This window comes from Tenebrio molitor, chromosome 5 (assembly GCF_963966145.1).
Source record: "Tenebrio molitor chromosome 5, icTenMoli1.1, whole genome shotgun sequence".
Classification (NCBI taxonomy): Eukaryota; Metazoa; Arthropoda; class Insecta; order Coleoptera; family Tenebrionidae; genus Tenebrio; species Tenebrio molitor.
This window is the reverse complement of record NC_091050.1, coordinates 12,029,169-12,054,723: the sequence shown is the minus strand read 5'-3', so window position 1 is coordinate 12,054,723 and position 25,555 is coordinate 12,029,169. Positions and strand designations below refer to the sequence as shown.

The 25,555-nt window shown below is 36.8% G+C and overlaps 2 protein-coding genes across 3 annotated transcripts; both read right to left on the bottom strand.

The window, feature by feature from the left end:
* Positions 1–479: 479 nt before the first annotated feature.
* LOC138130995 (uncharacterized) lies at positions 480–11,430 on the bottom strand. The gene is made up of 3 exons (XM_069047742.1): positions 11,273–11,430; positions 1,625–2,126; positions 480–1,571 (listed from the first exon to the last, which is right to left on the bottom strand). The coding sequence occupies exons 1-3, from the start codon at positions 11,297–11,299 to the stop codon at positions 1,030–1,032; spliced, it is 1,071 nt and encodes a 356-aa protein (XP_068903843.1). The 5' UTR covers positions 11,300–11,430; the 3' UTR covers positions 480–1,029.
* A 7,590-nt stretch (positions 11,431–19,020) lies between these two features.
* On the bottom strand, positions 19,021–24,532 carry l(3)mbn (lethal (3) malignant blood neoplasm). 2 transcript variants are annotated; one of them, XM_069047869.1, is made up of 5 exons: positions 24,309–24,532; positions 24,209–24,256; positions 20,526–20,646; positions 20,256–20,387; positions 19,021–20,201 (listed from the first exon to the last, which is right to left on the bottom strand). In XM_069047869.1, exons 1-5 carry the CDS (start codon positions 24,333–24,335, stop codon positions 19,126–19,128), a joined length of 1,404 nt encoding a protein of 467 aa, XP_068903970.1. In that variant the 5' UTR covers positions 24,336–24,532; the 3' UTR covers positions 19,021–19,125. The 2 variants fall into 2 exon arrangements, with proteins under 2 accessions (XP_068903970.1, XP_068903971.1); XM_069047870.1 differs by having other exon boundaries at positions 24,317–24,527.
* Positions 24,533–25,555: the final 1,023 nt, after the last annotated feature.

Here is a 25,555-nt window from a genome sequence, read left to right as displayed (position 1 = left end):
TGTGTAAATCATGATTTTGGAAACACGGTCAGATAATTTTTTAAGAAGATATTGAAAATGTACCGATTTTCTTCATGTCGTAAATCACGTCATGTCCAAATGCAAAGAATGCAGTGAATCATCAAAATCTGCGCAGAATATTTTCACTATTGTTATGTCACCGCTACGAAAGGAAAATGTTCGATAATTAAATAGTTTTAAAAATAAACTTTTTTCTTAATACAGTAAGCCGACGCACGACAATATAAAAAGCACCTGTGAAAAACATGCTACACGCTGTCATTGTCGGTTCACAAAATCAAAAGGTCCAAATAGTTTTGGTGCTGTAATTTTTTCGGGTGACAGAAAATCGCTTCACAAACGATTTCCAAAAACGCAACATTAAGATATTACAGTATTTATGCAGCACACAAAAATATATTGTTTCAAACGTTTTCACTCGAAGACTGCTACGACTAATTAAAAATGTAAAAGACGCATTTGGCACATTAACATTTATTTCTTTTCTGGCATCTTTTACATGTTTTGAAGAATTGGAGCACTGAAGTGAACAGTTTTATTAAAAAACATGTATTCCATTGTTTTTTTTACAACGGTTTCATAAATTACTTAGGACTTAAATAACAAACAAAAAATGATAAGTAAAATCAGGTCCTCGAACTAGAGTTTATAATGTAATTAGAAGATTATTTACAAGTCGAACTGATAAAAATTATAAACTTTGATTCATAGGACCTTACTGATGGCTAGTACACACGCTTTCGTAAACACACTAAACTACGTCATTATTTTAGTACAATAAATAAAGAAAAACAATTAGTCCTAGTTACTTTCATTACCATTTGGCAATCATACGACACGCATCCACACCTACATGATTTCATTCGGGCAGTGATCTAACAAACCCCGCAATTAAAAATAATTGCAGCAGGAACCACCGGCATAAAATATGTCACAAGCGCATGTTTAGTATGTTAAAATCGTTCTTGTTGGCGTACATAAATAATGTAATTATTCTAATCGATTCATTTAGTAAGGCCTTGGATCGTAAGGCGTCGCATCGAAACCTACATATCTGTTATTTTTCCTGTGCTGGAAACCAGTCCCGGGAGCAGCATTGTAATAGATGACTCTCCTGATACCGAACGGGTCTATGTACCCGAAACTTCCGGACTTCTTGTCGTTGTCGACAGTCTGCTCTTCATGGTACGCCCTCGGGATGTAGTACCTGAACCCGTCATTGGTCACGGAAACTCCGTCGTAGTAGTCGTACTGAGGGTCGTACCCGTTGCCCAGATTATTTCCGGTGTACGTCTGCCCCTTATTGTCGATGGGGTACGTGGGACCGTTCTGGAAGGTGATGGGGTAGGGGTCCCTCCTAGGATTGTCGTATTGTGGGGCATTCGCGTAGGGATCACTCTTGGGGCTGTCGTACTGCGGGGCACTAGTGTAGGGATCTCTTCTGGGAGCGTCGTACTGCGGGGCACTGGTGTAGTACCACGGGTTGATACTGAACGGTGCTGGAGTCGTCGGGTTCGGTACCGCACTGGTACGTGGGGCCTCCAAGGACACTACCAATTCAGATTGTAGACAATTATGACAAGATGCCGATGAAATGACTCACCTGTGTTGGCAGGAAGGTACAAATTCTTGATGGGGGAGACCGTCGAGGGTGGAGCAGCAGTGGTGGAGTACTGGTACGGCGAAGGCGTCGACGAGGGTATGGAGTTTTGTTTGATCTCGACGTAAGGGGTGGGACTTGGTGTGGGTACGCTGTTGGTCTTGACTAGAGTACCAGCAGACGGTGACACCTTCTTGGCAGACTTGATCGCTTGCGCGATGGGGGTCTCTCGCCCCACGAAGAGATTCTTCGTCTTGAGTATTCTGTACCCGGCGTTGTCTGCGATGTAGTCTCTCTGTCTGAGGAAGCCGTTGTCGTCGATCCAGGCGTAGGTCCCCACGACGGTACCATCGTCGAGGCGCTTCTCCTTGCGGTACTGGCCGCTGTTGGTCTGATAGCGGAAGTACCGCTCGGGGCCCTCGTCGGTCTGGATGTGGTACTGGCTGCTCTGCGGGTTGTTCCAGTCACTGGTCGGTTCGATCGAGGGAGCAACAGCGAGTATCACCTGAAAGGAAGGAAATGGTTTGAAAGTTGCGTCGTTACGTAAAGTGAGCGTCCATAATTAATGAAGTCAATTGAACAAGACAAGAAATTCGACCAGTGAGAACACGTTTTACCTTCTCTCTGACTAATTGCAAAGCTATGGCGAAAAATTTAATAATGATATGATTAGGTAATCAACATCCTGCACTTGATCTTTGTGCGGATTGGGGTGTGGACACGCTTAAACAACTGATAAACGACGAAGAATGGATCACCTTCGATTTGCATTCTTCAGGTGATCGCTGAATGAAGGTCTTTCATTCAATCGCTAGTTAGGTCAAGATCATCTCATTTCCATCTGGTTCAAAATAAACGTACCGTCATCCGATTAAAATACGTTCATTATTAGAATGTTGAACCAGGAGTGAGCGGTCTAGGGATGCTGCTACAACTATTATAATTGCCGCTTGGCCAGTCTGCATACTGATGAGCGTTTTTTGCGAGAATTACGTAGTGAATTGGTCCGTGACCTTAACTGTTCCACGATGATGAAATTGAGTTGATAACATTGAGTTTTGGTACAAATGCATGTACCACGTGATGGGATGAATGACGCTCTACAAAACTGAATCTCTAATTTTTGTGTCATGTTGTAAAAGCGTAGATTGGTGATTGGTGATTTATGGGTTGTGCAAAGAGGCCAAGAGTGTTGGAACGGTTTGTCGAAGCAGGAATTGATGTATCGAAAGAGGTACAAAGGAAGGTGAGCGGGACAATCAAAAAGTGGAAAAAATTGAAAGTTGAAAGACCAGAATGTATTTTTAGAATGTTGTGAGATAAAATTGAAATTAAAATAGACGCACGGGGAATTATACGTTGAGAAAAAATCGCGTCTTGTGTTGTATTTGGTATTTAAACATTTCTTTCCAGTTTTAGACAGTGCACTCTGAGCCAAAATGACAACCGGCAAATCGGCAATGCAGTTCAGTGGAAAATAGAAAAAGTAGGGTTATGTCAGGGGTTGTCAGTCATCATAATCAGTTTATTGCAAATTATCTAGGTATAATTGATTATTATTTGTCTCGGGAGTCTCTAAAAGTAGGTATTGTTTTACACTGACCCCCTTATTACTTCAAATATCGTCATCTTCACTCTAAACTACGTCGGAATCCGCTGATAAATATTGGAAACGTCAATTTGACAATTTAAATTGTGACTGATAAGTGATAACGTATTATTAAGCATTCACGATTGTTTCAAATTCGAACTATCTATAGTTGACTCAAGTTGCAAAAAACCACTTGTCATTTGCAACAGCTTTTTTTTCATATTTTTGAACCAAATAAAGGCACGAAGGGACCAGAAAATCATAGTTTGGATTGAATATTTTCCATATAAGTACAGTTTTAAAGTAATTTCAAATGACTAATGCGCTAAAAGTGCTGTTGCAAATGCAAAGTGGTTTTTTGCAACTTGAGTCAACTTTATAAAAATCTGACATTTTAGCTGGCAGTATTGTGATTTCTGATAATAAATCTATTTTATTTATTATTATTATTGAATTGAACTAAATTAATTACGGAATTAGCACAAGACGAATATTTAAAAACGAAACGTCATATGACAGGACCTGACGCCAATCTAACAAAAAAATATCTTGTCCTGCTGCCGTCTTTTACAACAAATTGTAGTGATTTTTTTATTTGACAACCTCATTCATCAGTTGGTAGTTTGTTAATTTTGGGACATTTTCATTACTGCAAGTGAAATTAGGTAGAAAATTTGGACTGTGCAGAATAAAATAATCCTTAAAATGTTATATCCATATATCTATGGTGTACCATAGAGATCAGTGGGTGGTTATATTCAATTGGTTGTTCAACGAGTGAGATCAAGATAAAGTTCTGTCCGCATATCAAGAATTCACAAACACAGCAATTTACATCGATAATACACGTGGCAACGCTGTTGCATTTTGATCTAGAGAAAAATCAAAAGTAGGGTTACATTTTTTTAAACTTCCACACAATGTTTTAGGGTAATTTTAAGTTGTTATTAACTAAAAGTCTTATTTTTTTGAATCTAAATCTTTCTAAGGGACTACCGTTCCAGTTGTGCCAGTTGTATCGTCATTAGTTATTAGTTACTAGATAGGACTGTAGGGATATTTATAGTGCGACCAACATAAGCCAATACGGGGTGGCCCCTTGAAACATGAAGAGGCCATAACTCTCTTGATCAAAAATAAGTTATCATTACCTCTCCAAAATGTTTTGAACAAGTTTTTAAACTGTCGTGTGCAATATTTATGTAATCATATTTTTTCCTGCAGGTGAGTGGAATTCGAATGATACGATTGCGTTTTATTCTTTTACATAATATAGAACAAAAATACCGCCTTGGAAATGTCATCAAAAGTTCCAAAATACAGACCCTGTGGAAATAATAAAAAAACATTCCTGATTTTGTTTGGTACAGTTGTATTTGTTTTAAGCTGAAAGAAACTCTCACTCTATTCTTTAAAATGTCATCTACCGAAATCGGAAAGTGATCCAAAATATGTATAAGGTAAACGTGGGGAAAGTAGCAAGTATGCCAGTTCTATAGCACGATGTTTGCAAAATATAGAAAAAATTAGCAAAAACTGGAATAATAAAGAGATAAAATAAAGTTTGTACTAGATTCTTCAACTTGACCCACTAGAAGTAGACACATCTCAGTCGTGTCAATTCACTTTTACAATTTTTTACAACATGTCGTTTTGTACGTTGCATTAGAGCAGCTGCATGATGTCAGAAAACTTTGCTAATTCCGCCGATTTAAAATGATGAAACCTGTAATGACAGAGGAGTGGCCAAAATGCCAACAAAAAAATCAAAACCATCTAATTGGCCCAACGAGACTAGTTTGCAATTACATATTCAATTTTCCACCGTGCAGAACGCTACAATTTCGCGTCGTTGCAGATTGTCAGGCCTTCTGGCGTGCTATTATAAACCATTGCATCAACCATTACTCAACTGCTTGTAGGGTCAAAGATAGGAGAAAAGCTGTGCGAGAGAAGGTAATCCGTCATTGTAATTAATTTACCATTTAAAGTTTAAGTTGTGTCTGATTGGGTCAGTTTGGTAATATGCCAGACGCATCGATTAGACTTGAAAAAATGCATTTTCTAATCAAACAAGTTGCCACCTGTCCGATTTGGGTTAATAGTAATCGACCAAATCCTGTCCTGCGATGATTTATTGGAATTCCTCCGTCCTTACATAATCCACATTTATCGCAAGTAGTATTCCGGTAGCACTAGTTCGGCGGTGCGCCGAGCGAGGCGGCACAAAGAACAACTCCGATCTGCCCCAGATCAGTTTCCCGCCAGTCTCAAAACTGCACCATAATGGAAAACTCTTCGGAGATGGCACCGTTTTCACGATACGCTACGTGCGACCTCGTACCACCCATCTAGGGCCCGAATTCTTGGTGCGTGTGTGCGGAATGCAAATCCGCAGGAGATGGAGTTTTCAGAGCACATCGAAACATATCTCTACGTAACGTATTACACAGTCAGTCGCGGCGTGGGCGGCGAGAGTCGCTCCAAATATGGCCTCACCAGAAAATGCTTCGATTGAAAAACTCCGATTGGGGCGTTTATTGTTTCAGCGAATCCGCAAAATTGCATAACTTGAAGGTAAATGTTACCGGTCCGAAATGTCAAGTGCCGGAGGGGACGAGCAGGCGAGGTGACGATGCCGGAGCTTGAGTAATGGGGTTGGTCCAGATCGTCTAGGTCGGACATCTGGGTCTGGGATTCATGGTTGGTGGGTTTGGGGGGGCAGCACACGTGGATCAACAGTTGGGCTATTATTAGGTAATTGCGTGTTCGATTGAATCGTATTTGAATTTAATTAAATTGAGATTGGTGTGGAAACGGGCGATTAGCGGAATTTCGGAGCGCTAGCCGGAACTCACGTAGAGGTGCCCCAGGCTTGGCAATTCACTTTCGCTGCTTATGCGTTCGATTGTTTAAAAATTTTGCTCTTAGATTGTAGTATGCAATTAATTGTGATTTGTATACCTAGTCCTGATATGCCAGAGTTGCGGCGAACTTAAGTGGGCTTTGCACTTGATTCTTGGCCGCTGCCGTTCAGTTTCTCTCATTAAGTCGTCTTACGTCAATTACCTGCATAAGTAATGTGCTATTACCAGGCCTGGCTTTGAGCGAGTTGTCGTAAAAGAGTGTAATTTTCTAGGAACTGGTTGTAAAAAATTAATTGAAATGATCGGTGTGCTACTTTTTATTAGTTTTTAATTTTTTATTTTTACAAACCTCCTAAAAAATACGTCCCAAAAAAACTTGTAAACAGTGGGTACATAATTGACTCTTAGCAAAAAATGTGCAATTTCTCGTGTGAAAAGTGATCGCGTGTCAGTACATGCTTATCTTATGATTTACTATTTGTATAATTTCTATAATTTTTGTTATTTATATTTTTTGCTTATTGTTCAAGTATATGATTTCAACACTTTTATAATTTTCTGTACCTATTTAAACTTAAAAAAGACCAAGAAACGTAATTTTGATTGAACCAAAACAAAATGATATGTTTAATGTTTTAGAAATTTGTTGAATTAGACTGAGAGCTACAGTTTTACATTTTCTTTTAGGAAAAATGTAGTCTTTTTGTTTTATTTTACAGCCAAAGAAAAATTTTATACAGGCTGTCCCCAAAAAAGAAGACGAGTCCATAACTCCGTTATTTATCGGAAGATTTTAATTATCTGTACACCAAATTAAACGGTTGCTAATAGGCTACAAAATGGCTTAATAAATTCAAGTATAGCCCCATGGGCTTCAAGGGTAAACTGTCAAAATATTTTTTTTCAAATGGGATTACATATTTTTTTTAGTAATTCTGATATAGATTTTTATTCTCAAAACAATATTGTATCACAAGTATACACTTAAATACCAAAAATTGACGTTTCCGTCTGTCTACGTAATTAAATACCAACCATACAGTGCAATTTCCCCTAGTTTCTGCTGCAAAGTAAAAAACACGCCATGTGGGAAATCGTTGTTCCCGCACTCCGAGGACAACCAGGAAATACCGATTTTGAGGCTGAGTACAAAATACTCGTAGTTATTTACGAAATGAGTGCGAGAAGACATTTTTTGAGGCACGAGCGACGAAAGAGCGAGTGCTTCATTTGCGCGAATGTGCCGAATACGTCTTCTCGCATCGAAGTTCGTACAATATTTTTTGAAACGAACATTATGTCTGATTTGTTGTATATTCTTTGTGAGTAGGATGGCGCCAAAGTGTCAATCAAATTAAAAGGGATTTATTTTCACTCCTTTGAAATTTTCATCATCCAAATTGGACAAACTAATAAATTATTTTCAGAATGCTTAAAAAGGCGAATGATTTTTGGATGATTTTGAAGCACTAGTGCAGGAAATCGATGTTCACGCACTAGAAAGCTTCAAAACCATCCAAAAAGCATTCGCACTAGTGCGCGAACGTCGATTTCGCGCACTAGTGCGTCAAAATGGCCTGCGATCGCATAGTAGTGCGCACTACTATGCGGTCGCGAAATGTCATTTTGAAGGTACTGAGTTCAAAAAAAAAAAAATTAATATTAACATTTCTCAGTTTTAGGAAAAAAGTCCCTGAACCAAAATTTGACACCACATCTCGTAAACAATTTGAATTAGAATTTGTTTCTTTATGTAAATCACTCCGCCTGGTCTGCTTCACATAATTAAGTCACAAACATTCCAAAACCTTGCTAGTTTTGATTTGTTATTGTTGCCAGTCCCAATCTGTTATTCCAAGCGAGTTTTTCCTCCGACTGCTCCAAAACACCACTCTCCTATCAATAAAAGCAACTTCATACAAGGAAAACGTGCTCTGGATAATTGCTATTCCGTAACTGGGTTAACTTAAGACCAGTCCGCCCCGGGCGATATCAATCAAAACCGATGAAATGGACATTTTGCAATGCTGCATTGTTAAACTACGCTACCATTTTAGCCATTCTTTGGCTCATTAACTAGTTGTAAACAAACTGTCTTAGTTTTTTCTAGATGCATAATTCAAAGAACTCGATTTTTATGGAAACCTGTCCCAACCCAGTCTGATCGAAAAGGACAATCCCAGATCCTGAACGCATAAAAAACGAAAATGGCTCGGGGTCACTATTTGGAGCAAAATACGCGACCTTGAATCGAAGAAACGGAGTGGGCGCTATTCTACTTCGCCCACAGACTTCACCTCTTCAGGATGGTTCGAGCTGGAGCAACCAGTGTCGGTCGATTTTTGTGCGGACAAACCAGTACAGTTAGTCTCGCAATTGGCACCTCTTTGTGGTGCGGCGCCAAGCACCTCCCAGGGCCCTGGTGCGTCCAGGATTTGGCCATATTTGCTCGAGAATTTTCAACCCACGCCCCAGTCCCACGTCCGTCGATAAATAACCGCAGCAAAGTTTCCGCTTCTCGTCTCGGTTTTCGACGCCAGTTTAACAAACTTCGCCTGCAAAGAGATACTCGGGTGCGACTTTCTCCTAGAATCGCTTTTCGTGTAATGCATGGGTAAAAGTCGTTCGATCGCTCAACAGGTTGACAATTTTAATGCCATATGGGTTGGGATGGTCTCGGATCAAAGCGGCGAATTTCTCCAAAATCGCGTTGCCTAATTAATTTTGGAAAGTCACTAGCAAGGCTTCAAATTTGGATTAGAATCAAATTTCGTAACGAGCATTTTTATGCAATCTCGTTTTTGTGGAGACACGAATCGAAAGTGCGTAGAAAGGGACACACCTGGCCCATCTCGTGGAAAAATCGCTTTTCCGAACGGAACAAAACGATCTTGCTGGTTTTCCGGGTTGCGTAAGTCGCACCATTGTTTGACTAGTTATTGTTTAAGAAGCCGTGAAAATGCCAGACTAGATTAATGAATACGTAACTGTTGTAATTCAGTCGAGCGACTTTCGCTGTTTTTTTTTCGGGTGATGGAGCATTGGCTTTCGAGTGGCGAGTGCTTGCGGGATAGCGTCACTGGTCCAAAAATGCGAAAACTCGTGAAAAGCGAAATGGCAAGGACAAATACCGCGTGTGCCACACTTTTAATAGATAAACAGATGGAGTTAATTGCGGAAGATGCGGTGCTGTCAGTGGAATAATTATTGCTGTGCTGGTCCAGAGTGTTCAAATTTGAGAATGAAAAGAGATGAATGCTTGCAAGGTGGTTGAAGTTGATAGAAAAGTGATGGAACAAGGAGTTGAAAGGGAAAGTGAAAATTTGAATTTTTGGAAAATGTAAAAAAATAAATTTAAATAGGAAATTTGGCTTCGTTTTGCAGCGACGTAGCAAGGAAAAAGATTTGTGAAATCCTGAGAAGATTTTAATTAGAAGCAAAGGGTGAGAAATTGAAATGGGAAAATTAGACTTTTTTTGGAAAAGAGCTTTAAAAAAAATTAAGCTGTCAACCACATTGTATTATTATGCAAAATAGTCAAAAAGATGGAACACCTTTAGTTAAAATGAATCTAGTGAAAACGCAAAAAGAATTTAAAATAAAAAGGAAAATGCATTTTTTCTTTTGGAACAATTATTTTCAGTTTTACGCGTTGACGCCCAGAGAACATAAAACGTGAAGCAAAGTTCAAATAATTGCAGGACTCTTGAAGAAAATACTGGAGCATACTTTGCTAGAATTGTTAGACAAAGTAAAAATTTGAAATTTTTGGAAATATTTTCAAAAAAGTGTTTCCAAGTACCAAAGTAAGAGAGAGACAAATGACAATGAGAACAATAAATAAAAAATGAACTGTCTGATGCTGAGTAGGTAATAAATAGAATAATACTTAATTGAGTATAATTAGATTTTTTGAAAAATATTTCAATTTTTTTTCAGAACGGTAAAATGTTCTTTAACTTCGTAGCATGAGGAAGCAAAAAAAATTAACACGTGCCGAATACATGTTTAGTTGAAGAAAAATAAAAAAAGTGGAAGAAGCTAAATCATAAATCAAAATTTGGATTTTCGAAGATACATATGTATTTCGGAAAAAACTATTTGCACGATGCTTGAAAATTAAAATGTGCTTATTTTGAATGAGACAAAAGCAATAAATGCAAAAATTTGAAACAGGATATTCTGAGTTAGATATTTTGGAAAATATTTTCAAAAAATTAATTATGAATTGTTGGCTTTTGGCTTTTCAGGACGTGCCAAGTAAGGAAAAAATCAAAAGAATTTCCTTGTATAAATAATAATAAAAATATGGAATTAAAATTATAGTGAGCGAAAACTTAATTTTTTGAAAATATTTTTCAAAAATGTTTGAATTAAAAAACATCGCAGTTATTTCGCAAAAATCACACGGTTGTAGAAGGTTCAATAAATTCTCCAATTCTGTCTAAAGATATTATGAATAGAAAAGCAATAATAAAAATGGGGAGCTAAGACAAAGGGCTGAACTTTTGAGAAGATATTTTCAAGAATTTTTTAGCTCTTAGAGAGATATCTCTTGTAAAATGTTTACATTTAAACAGATTTTATCTAGAAAAGAATTAGCAGTTCTTTCTAAAAAATGTACAGGGTACAGGGTCAAAATTTAAATTTTTGAAAAAATATGGACAAAACACACGAGAAGAAAAAAAATAATACAAAGATACTAAACGTAGGGAGATCTATTTTTTTAAATTTTTTTAAGTTGTTGGAATGAAAGTGCTAGATAAGTACACTATCAAAGCACTTTTTGGTTAGCAAAAAAAGTTTCAATTTAAAAGCAAAGAAAAAATGTAGATTTCTTTTTGGAATTATTTGTAGAAATTTTTATTTTGAGCGGTCCTCTTTGGCATAGAACACAACACTCAAAACCATGTAAATTTGTTGTAAAACACTTGAAAAAAACCCCACTCACAGACACACTTTGTTAAAAAAAACCTACCAAGATGTGTCCCTAAATCACCTCGCTAATGAATTTTTTTCCCAAAACGTTCTTGATTTTTTTGTCGTCGCCAAATGCCCACCTTGACCTTCCATAATCCTTTTATCCTCACACCATTACTCAATTGTTTACTATTATGCAAAGCGCACATTAGCACCGCAAACTCTTTTCACAAAAAAAAAATTGTTAGTGCCATTAAAATAAATTGTACGAACCAGTATAGCGGCAGCATAATGAGGCATGTTTTCTTTGCGTCAGCATTCGCGCTGCACTGACACAGTTGAGTACTGCACTGCCTATCGCACTGACCACCTCGCGAATAATCCGGGCGCTCCGGACCCGAGATGTGGGCGTGCCTCGTCAGAAGTCAGAGGTCGTGCGGAGGCAAGGTTGTGCGTGTATTACACTTATTTTCCTCCACTTAACCCCCATTGTTTAGGCGACACGGATTCCTAATGATACGTGATGATAAGGTCGAAGCAAATTGCCGATGTATTATCTACCAATTCGCAACAACTGTCTGTCATTGGCGGACGCTAATTCATTGTTTACATGACGCCTCGCAAATTCGCTCTTCTTGGACTGTGACGAAGTGGTGAAAAATGACGACCAACGGAAATCGACGCTTCACAATCTGACTAATTTGGTGACGAATTATTCAAATTCCCATTGCGCAACGCATTGTTTACTCGATTCTGACAACAGTGAAAGAACTGTTAACTTACTCTAATAACAATAATTAAAACTAAAGTAAAAGTTACCGTGCATTTCGATTTGAGTGCTTACCTATTTGGTGTAACAATTGACCGGAGTGTTTGGTTTCTAAAGAGCCTTTTACAAAGGCAACGAGGTTCAAGTTTCCAGTTCACTTTTCTTGTTGTTTGTTGACGTTTTCTTAACATTCCGGTAACAGTCTAATAATAATAATTAATCCCAACGCAAATTGTTCATTGTTTTATTTGATGTGCTGTTTCTTTTGATTTATCGCATTGCAGAAAAAAATTAAACTGAGGACAAATGAAGAATTTTATTATCGTTTGGGTTAATGTTTCCTGTACTCATCAAACCAAGCAGAAACAATTTTTGTTAATAACAATTTAATCGCTTTTCCACTGAAGCTTGGACCACTATTAACATATAAAAGAGATAATTTAACAATAATTAATTATCTCATAGTTAAAATTTTGAAAAGGATTCGGTCAGCATTACTTAACAATCGCACCAAGTGGGAACAATGATTCTATGAAGAGAAGAGCTCTGTAGAATCTCTCGAGATTGTTTTTGGGTCGTTCAAATGCTAATGTCAATTTGCACATCATCGATTTCGTTGTAAATTAATTTTTGCATTCTTTTCGTCATGTTATGGAAAGTTGTTGGCTTGAAAGAATGACACGAAGAAGGGTGTCGAGGAATTTTTTATTGCTTATATCGGAATATTTTAGTCTTTTGTGGTAGGAGTGCCTGAATTTCAATTAAAATGTGTTCTTTAGAGGAAATTTAGTGAAGCACGTCGCGTGGCTTCTCTGTGAAAACCGCTTAAATCTAGTTTAGTTCCGATATCAAAAATCGCAATTTGCCAAGCTTCGCAGAAGATTTGTCACGGTTTGTTCTTTGGACAAATAGAAAAATACGAAACCACTTAATGTTGTTAATATTTTGCAATTAAACGTCATTTTTCAACACCCATTTACAGGCAATGGAATTAAGAGGAACCTTGACGATTTAAAAATAGACGCAGGACTAGAACGATTGGTCCTAGAAATGTGAATTTTTTGTTTGTTTGGTGGAAAAATAAATAAGGCGGATTCGATGCGGTGGGGAAAGATTTATTTCAAATTGAAGTCTGTATCTTTCAATATTTCTTGGGGGGGTCTAGCAATAACGCTAAAAGTAGTGGGATTTTTTTCATTGTTTTCATATCCAAATCTTTACAAATATGACATTTAATTACTTACAGGAATAAAAAGGAAATGAATGTTTTGTTTTATTTGTGTGACCCTTTTTTATCAAAGAACTAACACTCTAATTTACACCCAAAATATTGCTGGCATCATTATACACTTTTGACACTTTTTAATTGAGGTTATGTAGACATATTAGTAGCGCAGCATGTTAATAAAGTGAATAACAACTAATTTGAGAGTTTAATAGATGTCTTACTGTGCGAGGCATTCTTAATAACACGTTCAAATTTTAAATGAGAGTTTCAATGAAGTTAAAAATGACAGGTGTTGGCAGGTGTACCCAATAGATATCATTAGATGCCCACAATTTAGTAATATTGTATTATTGCAAACCTAAATCAACAGGTCGTGGTTCTTTGATAAAAAACAGATAATATGAGATTGTCTTTATATAATTCTCACATTAGTTATCTACTTTTTAAAAACATTAATTAAAGTAAGTGCTTTTTTAAGTTTTATTCTGGCTTTTTATTTTCTTAATAAATGTCAAGAGAAAAGAAGTACACTTCATCTCATTAAAGAATTCCGTTATGTCATTGCCTGTATTTAGGTTAGTCGACATGGATTTTCAAAAATCTCTTCTAACGTATGTCATATTAGCGTGGCGATAGTCGTAGCTTAGCAATAAATTTGTGACGTAACGGAATTCTCTCCTGAAGTGAACTTTAAATACAATGTGCTCACTTTATGTTATTTTTTTAGTGTTTCACTAAAGTAAATTTAAAAAAACAACTTGCTGTTAATGTTTCACTAAATTGAATTAAAAAAAAAACTATTTCGGGAATTACATAATAAAATTAAGAAGTATGGTAATGAAATCAAAATTAAAAAGAAATTAAGAAAAAAACAATGTTCACGTTTTCTTGGTATTTTAATCCTTTAATATACATATCTTCAAAGTTGTCATTGTTTTCCTTAGTTTGACAATGTTAAGTCAAACAATAAACTTAAAGTCCATTCAAAAAACATCCGGACTGTCAAAATCAAAATTGCAGTTGTTAGGTTGGTTAAATCACTGGTTATTTTCACTTGGGGGTGGCTTTGAACGAGTTTTTATTTTTTCTGTTACTTTAGACACACGCAAGAACGAACAACAAATATCAGTCAGTACAATTGAAACATAACCAAATTAAGAGAAAAAGCATTTATTGAAATGTCAAACTTGTCAGTGTCTAAGGTGCAACGGAAAACAAAGAATGATCCAGAGCCAACCCTAAGTGAAAATTTTAATAGTCACCCGTTAGAAAAACAGCATCTTGCATTGTGAAAACCTAATTAAAGCTGATTGAATAACCGTCATGAGTATTAGAGATGTTTCACCCATAATATCTTGGCGGAATCTGATTAAAATAGGTAGGTATGGAAAGCGATTTTCAATTTTGATTTGTTACCTGTTTTCAGTTTGTCGGGTCTCACCTTCAATTTGTCTTTGTGTTTTTTATAAACTTTATCAAATTGCTCCAGCCTTTTAGTTGCTGCATTTCGCTTTTAAGTGTTCAAAACATAACCTATAAATTTTTAACTAGATTTTGATGTGGCTGCATTCTAGCGAAAAATGTTTATATCCAATCCAAGTACAGTCAAAACAAGCATACTATAAATTGATTGTTTTTTACTTTATCAATGGAAAATGTTTAGTGATTGTTCACTGAATTGAATTAGAAAATATTTTTCAGAACCAAAAAAATGTTGCAGAAAACTGAAATTACTGAAACAACTGAAACATAAATTCCTTTGGACAGTTCCTCAGACCCATTAACGCCAAATATTAATTTGAAAAAGAAAATCAGTTTTGATATTTTCTACCTGGTACATTGTTACAATGGGAACATTATTTAACAATAGCCATCTCAGAGACGTTACCAAGTTAAACTTTTCTTCAACTAACAAAAGAGGATCAAACAAAGAACCTGCACTAAATGCTAGGAGATCTCCTTAAATAATCTTACATTGGCAGAAATTCCACGAAAAGACAATCGAACAACAGTCTTGTTTGGAATTTTTTCAAATCAAATCAAAACACAATTTTGTAGACTTTTCGAAACACAACTTGTTGGTAACGTGGCCGTCGATACGGATGTCGATTACTTTCATTTAACCGCAGTTAAAAATTCAGACCAGCGTTGACCTGACATAATTAATCGAAAACAGATTCCATTAGACGTGACATTAGCCACCAGTGTAACGTCAAACCTGCACGAAAAACTACTTTTCAGGCGACTTTAATACCACTTAATCTTGATACCGTGATTAATGTGCAATTAGCGAAACCCAACCAATAATTAATTTGAAAAACAGATGTTTCAACTTTCGTTTGGCCGAATCGACATTTATCTCATGCAATTGGATCAAGTCGTCTGAATTTTCCTTAAGTTAATTACATCAAATAGTGAGTCAAGCAAGTCTTTAGTCTTCACACCAACACTCCAACGCACCGTGGGAACATTTCCCGTTTAATTGGTGCAAGTACAGTAATCCACTAACGTATTCAATGATTTTTAGAACTTGGCATTCAAATGAAGATGGTACGCCCTCTTCAAGAATTTTACGTCATTTGTGGGCGCTCCGCGCGTAGGTATTGTTTATAATTTGACGATTTTGGCGATCTTGTCCTAATATATGACCACTCGATACAGTTACCACGAGGGTTGATGACCCCTTCTTAAAACCAGCAACTTGACACTTCCTACCTCCACCCTATCAGATCCTCCGTAGAACTAGCACGTGCCAGTCAAGAGTCCAGTTTTTGCCAACCGGGTGAAAGTCTAAATGGGGCAAAGCAGATGGAGCAACCGATCTGAAATGTCACGTAAAACGCACCATAAAAAAGAAAAGAAAGCCGGTCCGGGCCTGGGAACTAGCCGCAGTTTCGCCAACATGAAAATGCCGAAGCCCGAGTTTTCTTCGATCTTTATGTGTGTCGCAATTGTCTTTGTTTCTGGTAATGCATTCGTAATTGTTAACCTTGAACTGGGCCGCGTTTTTTCCATAGGAAGACAATACGGTCGTGTAGGTTCGGTGATGAATGGGTCCGAAGCGTGACAACAGCGATAAATATTTTATGAAGTTGGGAAATGGTCGAACTGAAAATCGGGTGTTGGTGAGGAAACCTGGCAGGCGTGGCCGGCAAAAATTCTGCGATCTGTTTATGGAAGCTTGACCGAGTGGGTGGAGATTAATCGTTCGAGATCCTACTAGGTTTTTAATTACGACGGCGATTAGTGTCGGAAAAAATTTGGATTTGTGCCTGAAATGGGCGGCTAATCGGACAAGATCTTGTACGCCAAGTATGGGCTGGGTTGACGTTCAAGGTGAAAAAAATCAATTCATAATTAATATCTGCGTTTGTTTTATTTACTTGTTTTAATGCGTTTTTTGCAAATCATAAAAAAGCAGACGTTGGTGGTGCAGACAGTTCTGGCGACGAAAAAGTACCGACACAGAATCGATCGATGGTCGAGTACTGATCTGGCGTTGGTACTCAGAAGTGATTGCTAATCGCGTTTCGACAAATCAGCTGATTGTTGTTCGTTGATTTTTTAGGAAATTGACCGCCTTCTGTTCGACCCACGAGGTATGATGTACTTGGGGCATTTTTAGATATTGGACAGTTAATTCGGCCCGTTGGAGGCAGTTCGAGTGGGTTTTTGAGTGTCTGACTCATGTCCACTCTCAAGGATTGTGTTTGTACCGCAATGATTGCATTAGTTCTACTTCTAGAAAATTTGTAAGGGGACAAATAACTGCGATTTAATAGGGAACAGAGAAAAAATGGCCATTTTATAGTTTTTGTAGATCCAAATAATATCCATGATTAAGTGTTTGTTCGATTATACAGTTGACGAAAAATTCTTTTTACATACTGATTTGATTTGGAGCATTCTAGTTTCTGACGTAGGACTGTGATGCTAGAAACATTTTTTATTACTCTAAAATGCATTTTGAATTTTTTCTTGATTATTAATGGTGTTAAAAATATGAACTCTTTATTTGTAAATTAATAGTCTTGAGTTTATGCAACCAGTAATTATAAGGTGTGCTATACGCCTGACTTTTGATTGAAATCGCCTTAGAACATAACATCCTAATTATCAGCTAATTAAATTTGAACAATTGCCAGAAAGATTTTAGCAAGATAACAGTAAGAAATAAAATTAATAAGATAAAAAGACGAAGAAATGCAAAAACGAAGCATGAAACTGTACCTAATATGTTTTTAATTATTTTAGAATGCTGCATGTTAATGCTGTCATTTGGGAGAGCAGTAAAGATTTAAGAATATTCCAACTCCGTTCTTTTTGATCTGTATTGAATTATTGCAAAATTCTAATATGTTTGTTTTTTGTATTTTTTTTATGTTGGAATGAGTACTCTGCCCGCTCATTGGTCGGCCAATGACTATCCATTTACCTGATCTTCTTGTTTTGATTGGCAGTAACAAGCTGTTAATGTTTGTCTCTTTGGAAGCGCTGCAATTACTTTTACATTAAAGTCACTAGATAATACATTATCTAGTGACTTTATTTTACATATTATATTTTACATATAAAATTTAATAAAATAAGCTAATTAAATGTAGCTGTGTTTTATATAAAAAATAATTTTGATTTTATGTTTACACGTGATCTCATATGACATTTTTGGCATTTGACGACCCAAAACAACCCAATCTTACACCACACAATTTCGGAAAATTTACAGTAGAGAGAGGATGAACGGTAAAATGACACGAGATAAGTATATTTGATAACAAGTACAGGGTATTTCAGGAGTGATAATGAGCCCGGCGGAATTGAAAATGCAACCCACAATACATTTCCAAAGTTAACGTGGCTATTTTAAATATTGTATTGTTTTAGAAAGAAATTATGAATCCATGATGGCTTTGCTTTCAATAATTTTATTTGTCACAATTGACATTTACAAAAAAGTTAAAATTCACGATTAAAATGTATTCGAACGATGAGAAACATGGCGAATATAATAAAACTGCTTTTGCCGTTGCGCATTTATGTCGAATTAAACGTTTTCCCAAAAACTCTTCGTTTTTTTCACAATTTAAATTTAACCAAGCGAATGACGTTTATGTCAAAATTTGAAACTGCACAACTAACTATCGTGCGTTCATTTAAATTTATGCTTAAAGTTGGCGTGGAAGACCCGATTGTGAACGCACTATACGGATTGCGGATCACAGATCAGCTGTTTTTACACGAGTGGCGCGTTCCCAATCGACTCTTCAACGCCAACTTTGAGAATAAATTTAAATGAACGCACGATATGTTTTATATTTTTTAAATCAAAAAACAAATATCCACGTTAACCTTGGAAATGTATTGTGGGTTGCATTTTCAATTGCGTCGGGCTCATTATCACTCGCGAAATACCCTGCATATACATTTATTTAAAACATGTTTTTCAGTTGAAATCAAAATTAAGATCATTATTTTATGGAAAGAAAAATAATTCTTTATTATATCTGTCCTCTTCATATCAATTAAAATATGTACATTAATATCATAAACTTCACTATAAAAATATTTTCTTTAGATTATAGGCAACCCGTTATACACCCGAGTTACTAGCTTGACCTCTCATTAAATTCTCTGTAACATTCCGTAGTTTTCAAAGCTGTAAACGCTCTCTGCTCGCACTTGTTGAATTAATTGTTCAGATTTTGTATTTTATACAAACTTTTTTCAAGCATCTGAAGGACAATAGCCAAAACTTCACAGCAACACCCTTGCATTCTCAATTTTTAAACCTCCTTTTGAATACCTACTTCATCTAAAAAAATCCAAAGTGTGTTAAGGTCTTATTGAAACTGTTAATCGTTGTTTACTTTAATCATTACCACGTATTTATTAATTTTCTTATACAATAGTTTGTAACACTTGCTGTTTCATTCAAGCCTGTTTTTTACCTCAAAAACTACTACTACATATTTTGTAGGTCCTGTTTTTTATTCAAATTTGCGCAGTGAATTATAATAAAACACATTCTTTCCTATTCTTTATTAGTTTTATTCAAAAATGAAATTTGTAGTTAAGACTTACACACCTAAGATATTTTAACAATTAACAACAAACTCTACAAGAGAACCTTCAACTGATGGGGTACCAGACAAATTCGAAATTCTTCAACCCAAACGTCTTCTCGGTACCCTCTTTCGGAACCTCATCAGAATTCAAATCTAACCTAACAAATTTCACTTTGGGCCTGAAGCCATTCTCGTCAGCTATGTACGTGACAATCCTGCTGACACCATCTCTTCCATTGACAAAATAACCGCCAACCTTGGCCCCATTTTTCAGGCCCTTCTCGTAATGACCGTGGAACCCTACAGTATAATTGAACTTGTACAACAAATCAGTAATATCTTTTTCTGAGATTCCATCCGGCAGACCGTCCACCATCCCCGGATATTTATCCCGAATGGGAATGTCTGGATTGCCAGGAACGTGGATAGCACCGCCAGAGACAGTCACTTGCGACAGTGGTTTACGCGGACCACTAGGATTAATCTCATTAGTCCCAGGATTGACAAATCCTGCACCAGGATAATTAGATCCAGGGTTGGGAGAATTGGGGTAATTTGATGCAGAATTGGGAGAGTTGGGGTAATTTGAATTGGGACTGGTCGGAGCAGCCGGTCCTTGCCCAGGGTAGGTTGGCCCAGAGCGATTGGGCAAATTTGCTCCACCTTGATTTGGATAATTTGGTCTTGCTTGTCCAGGATAACTCGCTCCACCTTGTCCAGGATAATTTGCTTCACCTTGTCCCGGATTATTCGCTCCACCTTGTCCAGGAGAATTCGCTCCACCTTGTCCAGGATAATTAGGACTAGAATTACCCCCAAAACCATTATTTTGTTGACTAGGTTGCTGGAAAGCGGGAGTTTGGAACGGGAAAAGTTGTCCGGGTCTAGGTTTAGGCGTCGTGACGTAACCGCAACCACCACAAGCAGGTTTGATGGTTGGTTGCGTAGTAAAAGCGAATGTTGTTCTTGGACGACTGGTTGTCTGGAGCTGTGTCTGTGGTTGTCCCTGGATCTGCCTCTGTGGTTGTCCCTGGATCTGAGTCTGTGGTTGTTTCTGGACTTGCGTCTGGCCTTGTGGTTGTGTTTTATACGGACTGTCGGCGATTTTTTGACCTGCTGGAAGCGGTGATCCATCCAGAGCTAAAATTAGAAGATGCGTTCCATATAATTCTTCAACACTCTTAAGCCACTTACGAGCACTTATCCGAATATTCCTCATGCTGAGAATCTTGAAGTTACCGTTTTCATCCGTGGCGTACACGGTCACGTGGTAGATACCATCGGCGGTAATGAAACCGAACTCTCCTTGAATGATTCCATTAACATCTGCAACGACAATAAATTATCGGATTATGGGACTTATCGTAGAACTGCCGGGTTGGTGGGTGATTTATCGCCATGGGTTCTTTATCGAAGGATAATTTGTCCATTGAGAAAAAATGAATGAATGTGGGTATTGTTCACCTTTCTTCTCGTGACGGTGCTGTTCTCCGTCGATGGTGAACCCGAACTCGTAGGGTCGACTCTCGTCGGCGCTCTTCTGGCAAGAAACCGCCAAAAAGGTCACAACTGCGAAACTGAACGCCTGAAACAAACCGGAAAACTTGGTCGGTTTCAGAAAGGTGAAGGACAAATCCGCCCAAAAGTGTGAGAGACTCAGAATTTCACATTTGTGGTTCTGGGGAACGCTAATTAATCGGCAGACAAAGAGTTATGGTCGCGGAATTGACATCTTCCAATTAAGATTTTCCAGTTTTAAGTAAAGCTGATGAATACACGATTATTCAGGCGGCGCATCCAGCAGGTCGTCTGAATTATCACCTCTCTTGGCAAAATAAATCGATTGTTTAACATGATGTAATCCAATTGTTGCCGAAGAAAATGAAAGAATTGTTATTTGTGGTATAATATATACGCCCTTGAAGCGGACGAATAGAAAGGCAATTAGAATCGAAGAATTTATTACAAAATGTTAATGAGAGGGATGATGGTCGTGATGGTCCAGCAGAAACAATTCGAAAGTCTTTCGCGAATTGGTCAATGTTGGCCGATCAAGGAGATGTCAGTCAGCTTAATTGATGTCAGCAAACAACGAATATTTGTGAAGATGTCTCAAATTTCCTTGATGGAGACGCGATAACCAAATAATGCAAGTGTGTCGCTTGGATCTCTTCTTCGATCTAGACTGTCAAGGATTATTCGCACAGTCCTGCAAGCAACCAGGATGTCGCGGGACAATAAACAAAAAAGCCAATTTAATTATAAATTCTTTGCATCTTAATTGCTTCCATTCGCACTTCAAAAACACAAATACGAGTTGTAAAAATTCTGCTATCAAGGTTAATTTGTACTGCTGGATTGAGTCCACAGTAAATAAATTATTATTCAATTAGTAAACACAAATTTAATTACGACGATTGATTAATGGGGTCCAGTCGAAGACACTTCTTCCGCTCCCATTTGGGTTATTTATTGGAAAATTATTCAAGTTTCGATTTTGTAGATAAATTGGCGGTGTTTACCGATTAAGGTTGTTCTTTAAAGTAATTAATCAAAATGGTACTATAATTATAAGGTAAGTTTATGGGCTCGTGATGGGTGCATCTCCATTTAGGATGATCTATGGGGGAAGTTGTCATCGTATTGTTTTCAAAAGTGAGGTTAGGGTGGTTATTTTGATATTACGTGTGGGGCAAAAAAATGATTTTTGCAGGCGTAATGTCGAGTCTGGGGATGTTTTATGTGGCAGAAAATGTTGATTAGGTGGAAATCTGTAGAAAATTCAGTGAAAATAGTGCCGGAGAGGTAATTATTAAGCGGAAAAAGTCACAAATTTTTTTCACTCTAGTTTAAGAAATTAATAGTTTTGGCTGCTGTATACAGTTTTGGTATAAAGAATTTGATTAGTGTAATGTTTATGATAAATAGCGATCACCAGGTACGCTCAGGTCAAGTCAGATTTGACTTTTTGGGATTGTGACGTCACGTGAACAAGTTTTTTTAAATTTCATTTTAAATGAATAAATTAACGGCAGAATGTGATAATAAATAAAAACAAGAAAATGCTAAGTACAGATTAAGAGAAGACGAGGGAATTAATTTGGAAGTGATACTTTTTTTTGTTGGTGGAATTTTTTAAGATTTGCTAAGTCGTAAATTGTTCTCAGGTTTAGTGAAAAGGTTTTATTCAGAAGGATCTAATTCCGATTTGTGGGAATTCTTGGTCAAAAATTTTAACAAAAATGTCTTGTAGATCGAATGATAGAAAGAACATCTCTAGTTTCTTTAATTAAAAAAAAGAGCTATTTCCTTTCTAATAATAATTCTAATTACTAACAAATAAGTTGCTATCTGATAAGTGATAACATAACTCTCTCAATATAATAACAAATATCGGAGCAATATTTATTTTAAATGATCCTTACTAAAAAATTGCAAACGACAAGGTGCCAAATAAAAATAAAAATTATTGCTGAAGATCGTACAGATTTGTGAACAAGAACTTTTTTGTAAGAAACATTGTTTATTTTTCAAAACACCTCTGTTTTTTAAGTAAAATGTTTTGAATAATTTCCCTATTACCCAAACGGTAATTTATCCCAAGAACAATCTTGAAACATGTTTTGCTTGGGATAAAGTTGTAAATTCCAAATAACAGAGCAGAGAAAAAATTAAAATGATTGTCTTGGCTTTTGACAAAATTCTAAATATGACTCTACAGATTACTGGAAATAAATTAAACAATTATTTTTTAAAAAACAACACCATGGACTTGTATACGTGAGTGCAATAATTGAGTTGTAAAATCGAAACGAACGTTTCGCATAATCGCTTTATGTATTGTGCAGTTTCAAGGCACTCCAACAAAAAAAAACCACAAGTTTCTCTTCCTACCGTTTCTAATTTTATTTCACTCTACATTCTCCGCAAAATTACTTTTGCCGTTTGATTTGTACCGAACTTCTCATACTCGCCAAGACATTCCAACGCACCTGTTGCAAATAAAAAAATGCTTTTAATTCAAGCGCATTCAATGCAAATATTTATGAGCCATCGTGCAACACAACATGTGGTCTTCATTGCGGCCATAAAACAGAATTCATTGTCACATCCCTTCTTCCACGCAAGCATCTATTATTCACATGCTTATTTATAACCGATGTAATTTATATCTAGAGATTATTGCACATTATTTCATCGCTCACCATCACGCACATACCGTTTTTAATTACCAGACCAAGAACCCATCAAGTACGCCTAAAACCGAGAATATGTATTTTATTACTATTATTATCTCGTAAAATTCCAAATTTAAATAATCAAATCAGACTACGCTAAATGTCAGTACGATTGTATCGTGAGCGGGACGTTCACTTTTTGGATTTATGTAATATTTGTTTACTCTCCGGTTTGTTGATAGGAAAAAAAAATCGCTTGGAGCACACTCGGTATTGTCCTGTTAAAAATACATTAAAACTCATTGTTTGTTGATTAAAGGGTAAACAGCGAGCTAATACAGAATCGATGGATTTGGATTGGCGAAATCTTGTCAAACAAACGCGAACAATTTTCAAATTTTTATTTGCTCTTGTAATTAATTTTCCTTCGACCAATGGCGTCGTAACTATTGTATAAGAGATAACAATAATGAAATTGAATCTTTCTAACCTATACAGAACATCCCGTGATAAATAATGTATTTTCGTTTTATGTAAAACCGAAACTGAGTGGGCGCGCTTTGGTGAGGAATTCGTCGAGAGCTACTCCAGAAGCTCTTTAAAGTTAATGCGATTCCATTCATTATTAATGTCGGCAAATGTCTCTTCTTCGGATGACATCAGAGAGCGTACACACAGAATACTATTGGAATAATTGTCCCCAACGTGATGTCATCGAAGGTTAAGCGTGATATAATTAGAAACATAAACATTTTTTCGACCACTTTCATTACTTTATTTTACGATGAAGAGGTCGCTAGAAAAAATTAATTCAATTAGCAGCTCGAGGATCCCGCGGAAAAAAAATGTTTGGACGAGCAAACACAGTGATCTGAGGCCCACAAAAAAAAATCAAGGAATTTTATTGCAAAATTTTGAAAAATTCTCCGAAACTCGAGGATTAAATAGATGCGAATGGTGTGGTCTTACCTTTTGGACGAGCTTCATTTTGGGCGTCTCACGGGACTGAGCACTCAACTACAAATACAAAAATTTTCAGTTGGACTAATCTCCGTAATTCATAACTAACGCCAGTACCATTAGTACGTGGCCGCATCCTTCTAATATCTTTTATTGACCTCCCCGCCACTTCATTTTTATCAGGGAGCCACCGTTGGACGTCTCCCAGGCGATGATAATCACTTTATGTAAATTTTTTCGGCGAGCGATGGTCATTAGTCCTCTCCGATTTATCACCTCGACTACCAAAAACACAACCAAATCAGCCATTTCCTCTTTTCGCTTATCATAACCTTACGACCCAGAAACAAACACACCCACATTGTCTCGCGAAGGAGGCTTCGGATGGCCCTGACATCACTTTGCTTGCCTACAATCATCAATTATATTTTTTTACTATAGCAGCTTTCCTTCAGAATCTTCCGCGGTTTTCTTCCGGTTCCAGTCGACCAACGATTGAGATAAAAATTGGTTTTTATTCGACGCGTTAATGCGGATTTATCGGCGGATTATTCACACGGGTGTCAAAAGCGTGCTTTCGAATAAGTTATGTGCGAATAGGACAGGACGCAAGGACGTCGTGACGTATTTGTCGATTTTTTGAGTTTAAGAAAATAAAGTAAAAGTCTCGATTTGGTTGGAAATTAAATTCCACCAGTCGCCTAAGGAAGTGACATCGCGCTGTAGTTTCAGGGATTTGTTACAAAATTGTTATGCAAATGATTGCTTTGTTACGGAATGTTCAATATTTTAATTGCACGCCAAACGAACATATATTTGGTAGTGCACTGGAAGGTGTTGATGGCCTTTCAAGATTAATAATGCTCGATAAATGTGCTTTGTGTGCGTCAAGTTGTTGAGTGAGACAACCGTCACCTCTTTTCGTTGGTGATGGAAACTTGGAAAAGAATGATGAGTGGCGTAGGCAACACAATAAACTGATTGCATTCTGTTATGACAATGCGTTTATATCGCTGGAGAGAGAGAGTGTGTAATGAGACATTGACAATCAGAAGGGGGTACAGAGTGGAAGAAAGTGGCAAAAAGCGCTGGAATAAAATTGTTTCTCATCTTAAATTAATTGCAGAGTATTTCTCAAAGTTATTTAAATTAAATAAAAATTAATAATGTAGGTAGTAGTAGATACGATATCTACCAGTTCTGGCTGACGGCAAATACAGGGAGTAAAAAAATTTTAGATTTTAGCCTTATGCAGCCTATTTGTGTAATTTACTCAAACTACTAAAATTTCAAAATGATGTGGTATCGTAGTAGATATTTTACAATTTAAGTGTTTTGAATTTTAACGCATACTAG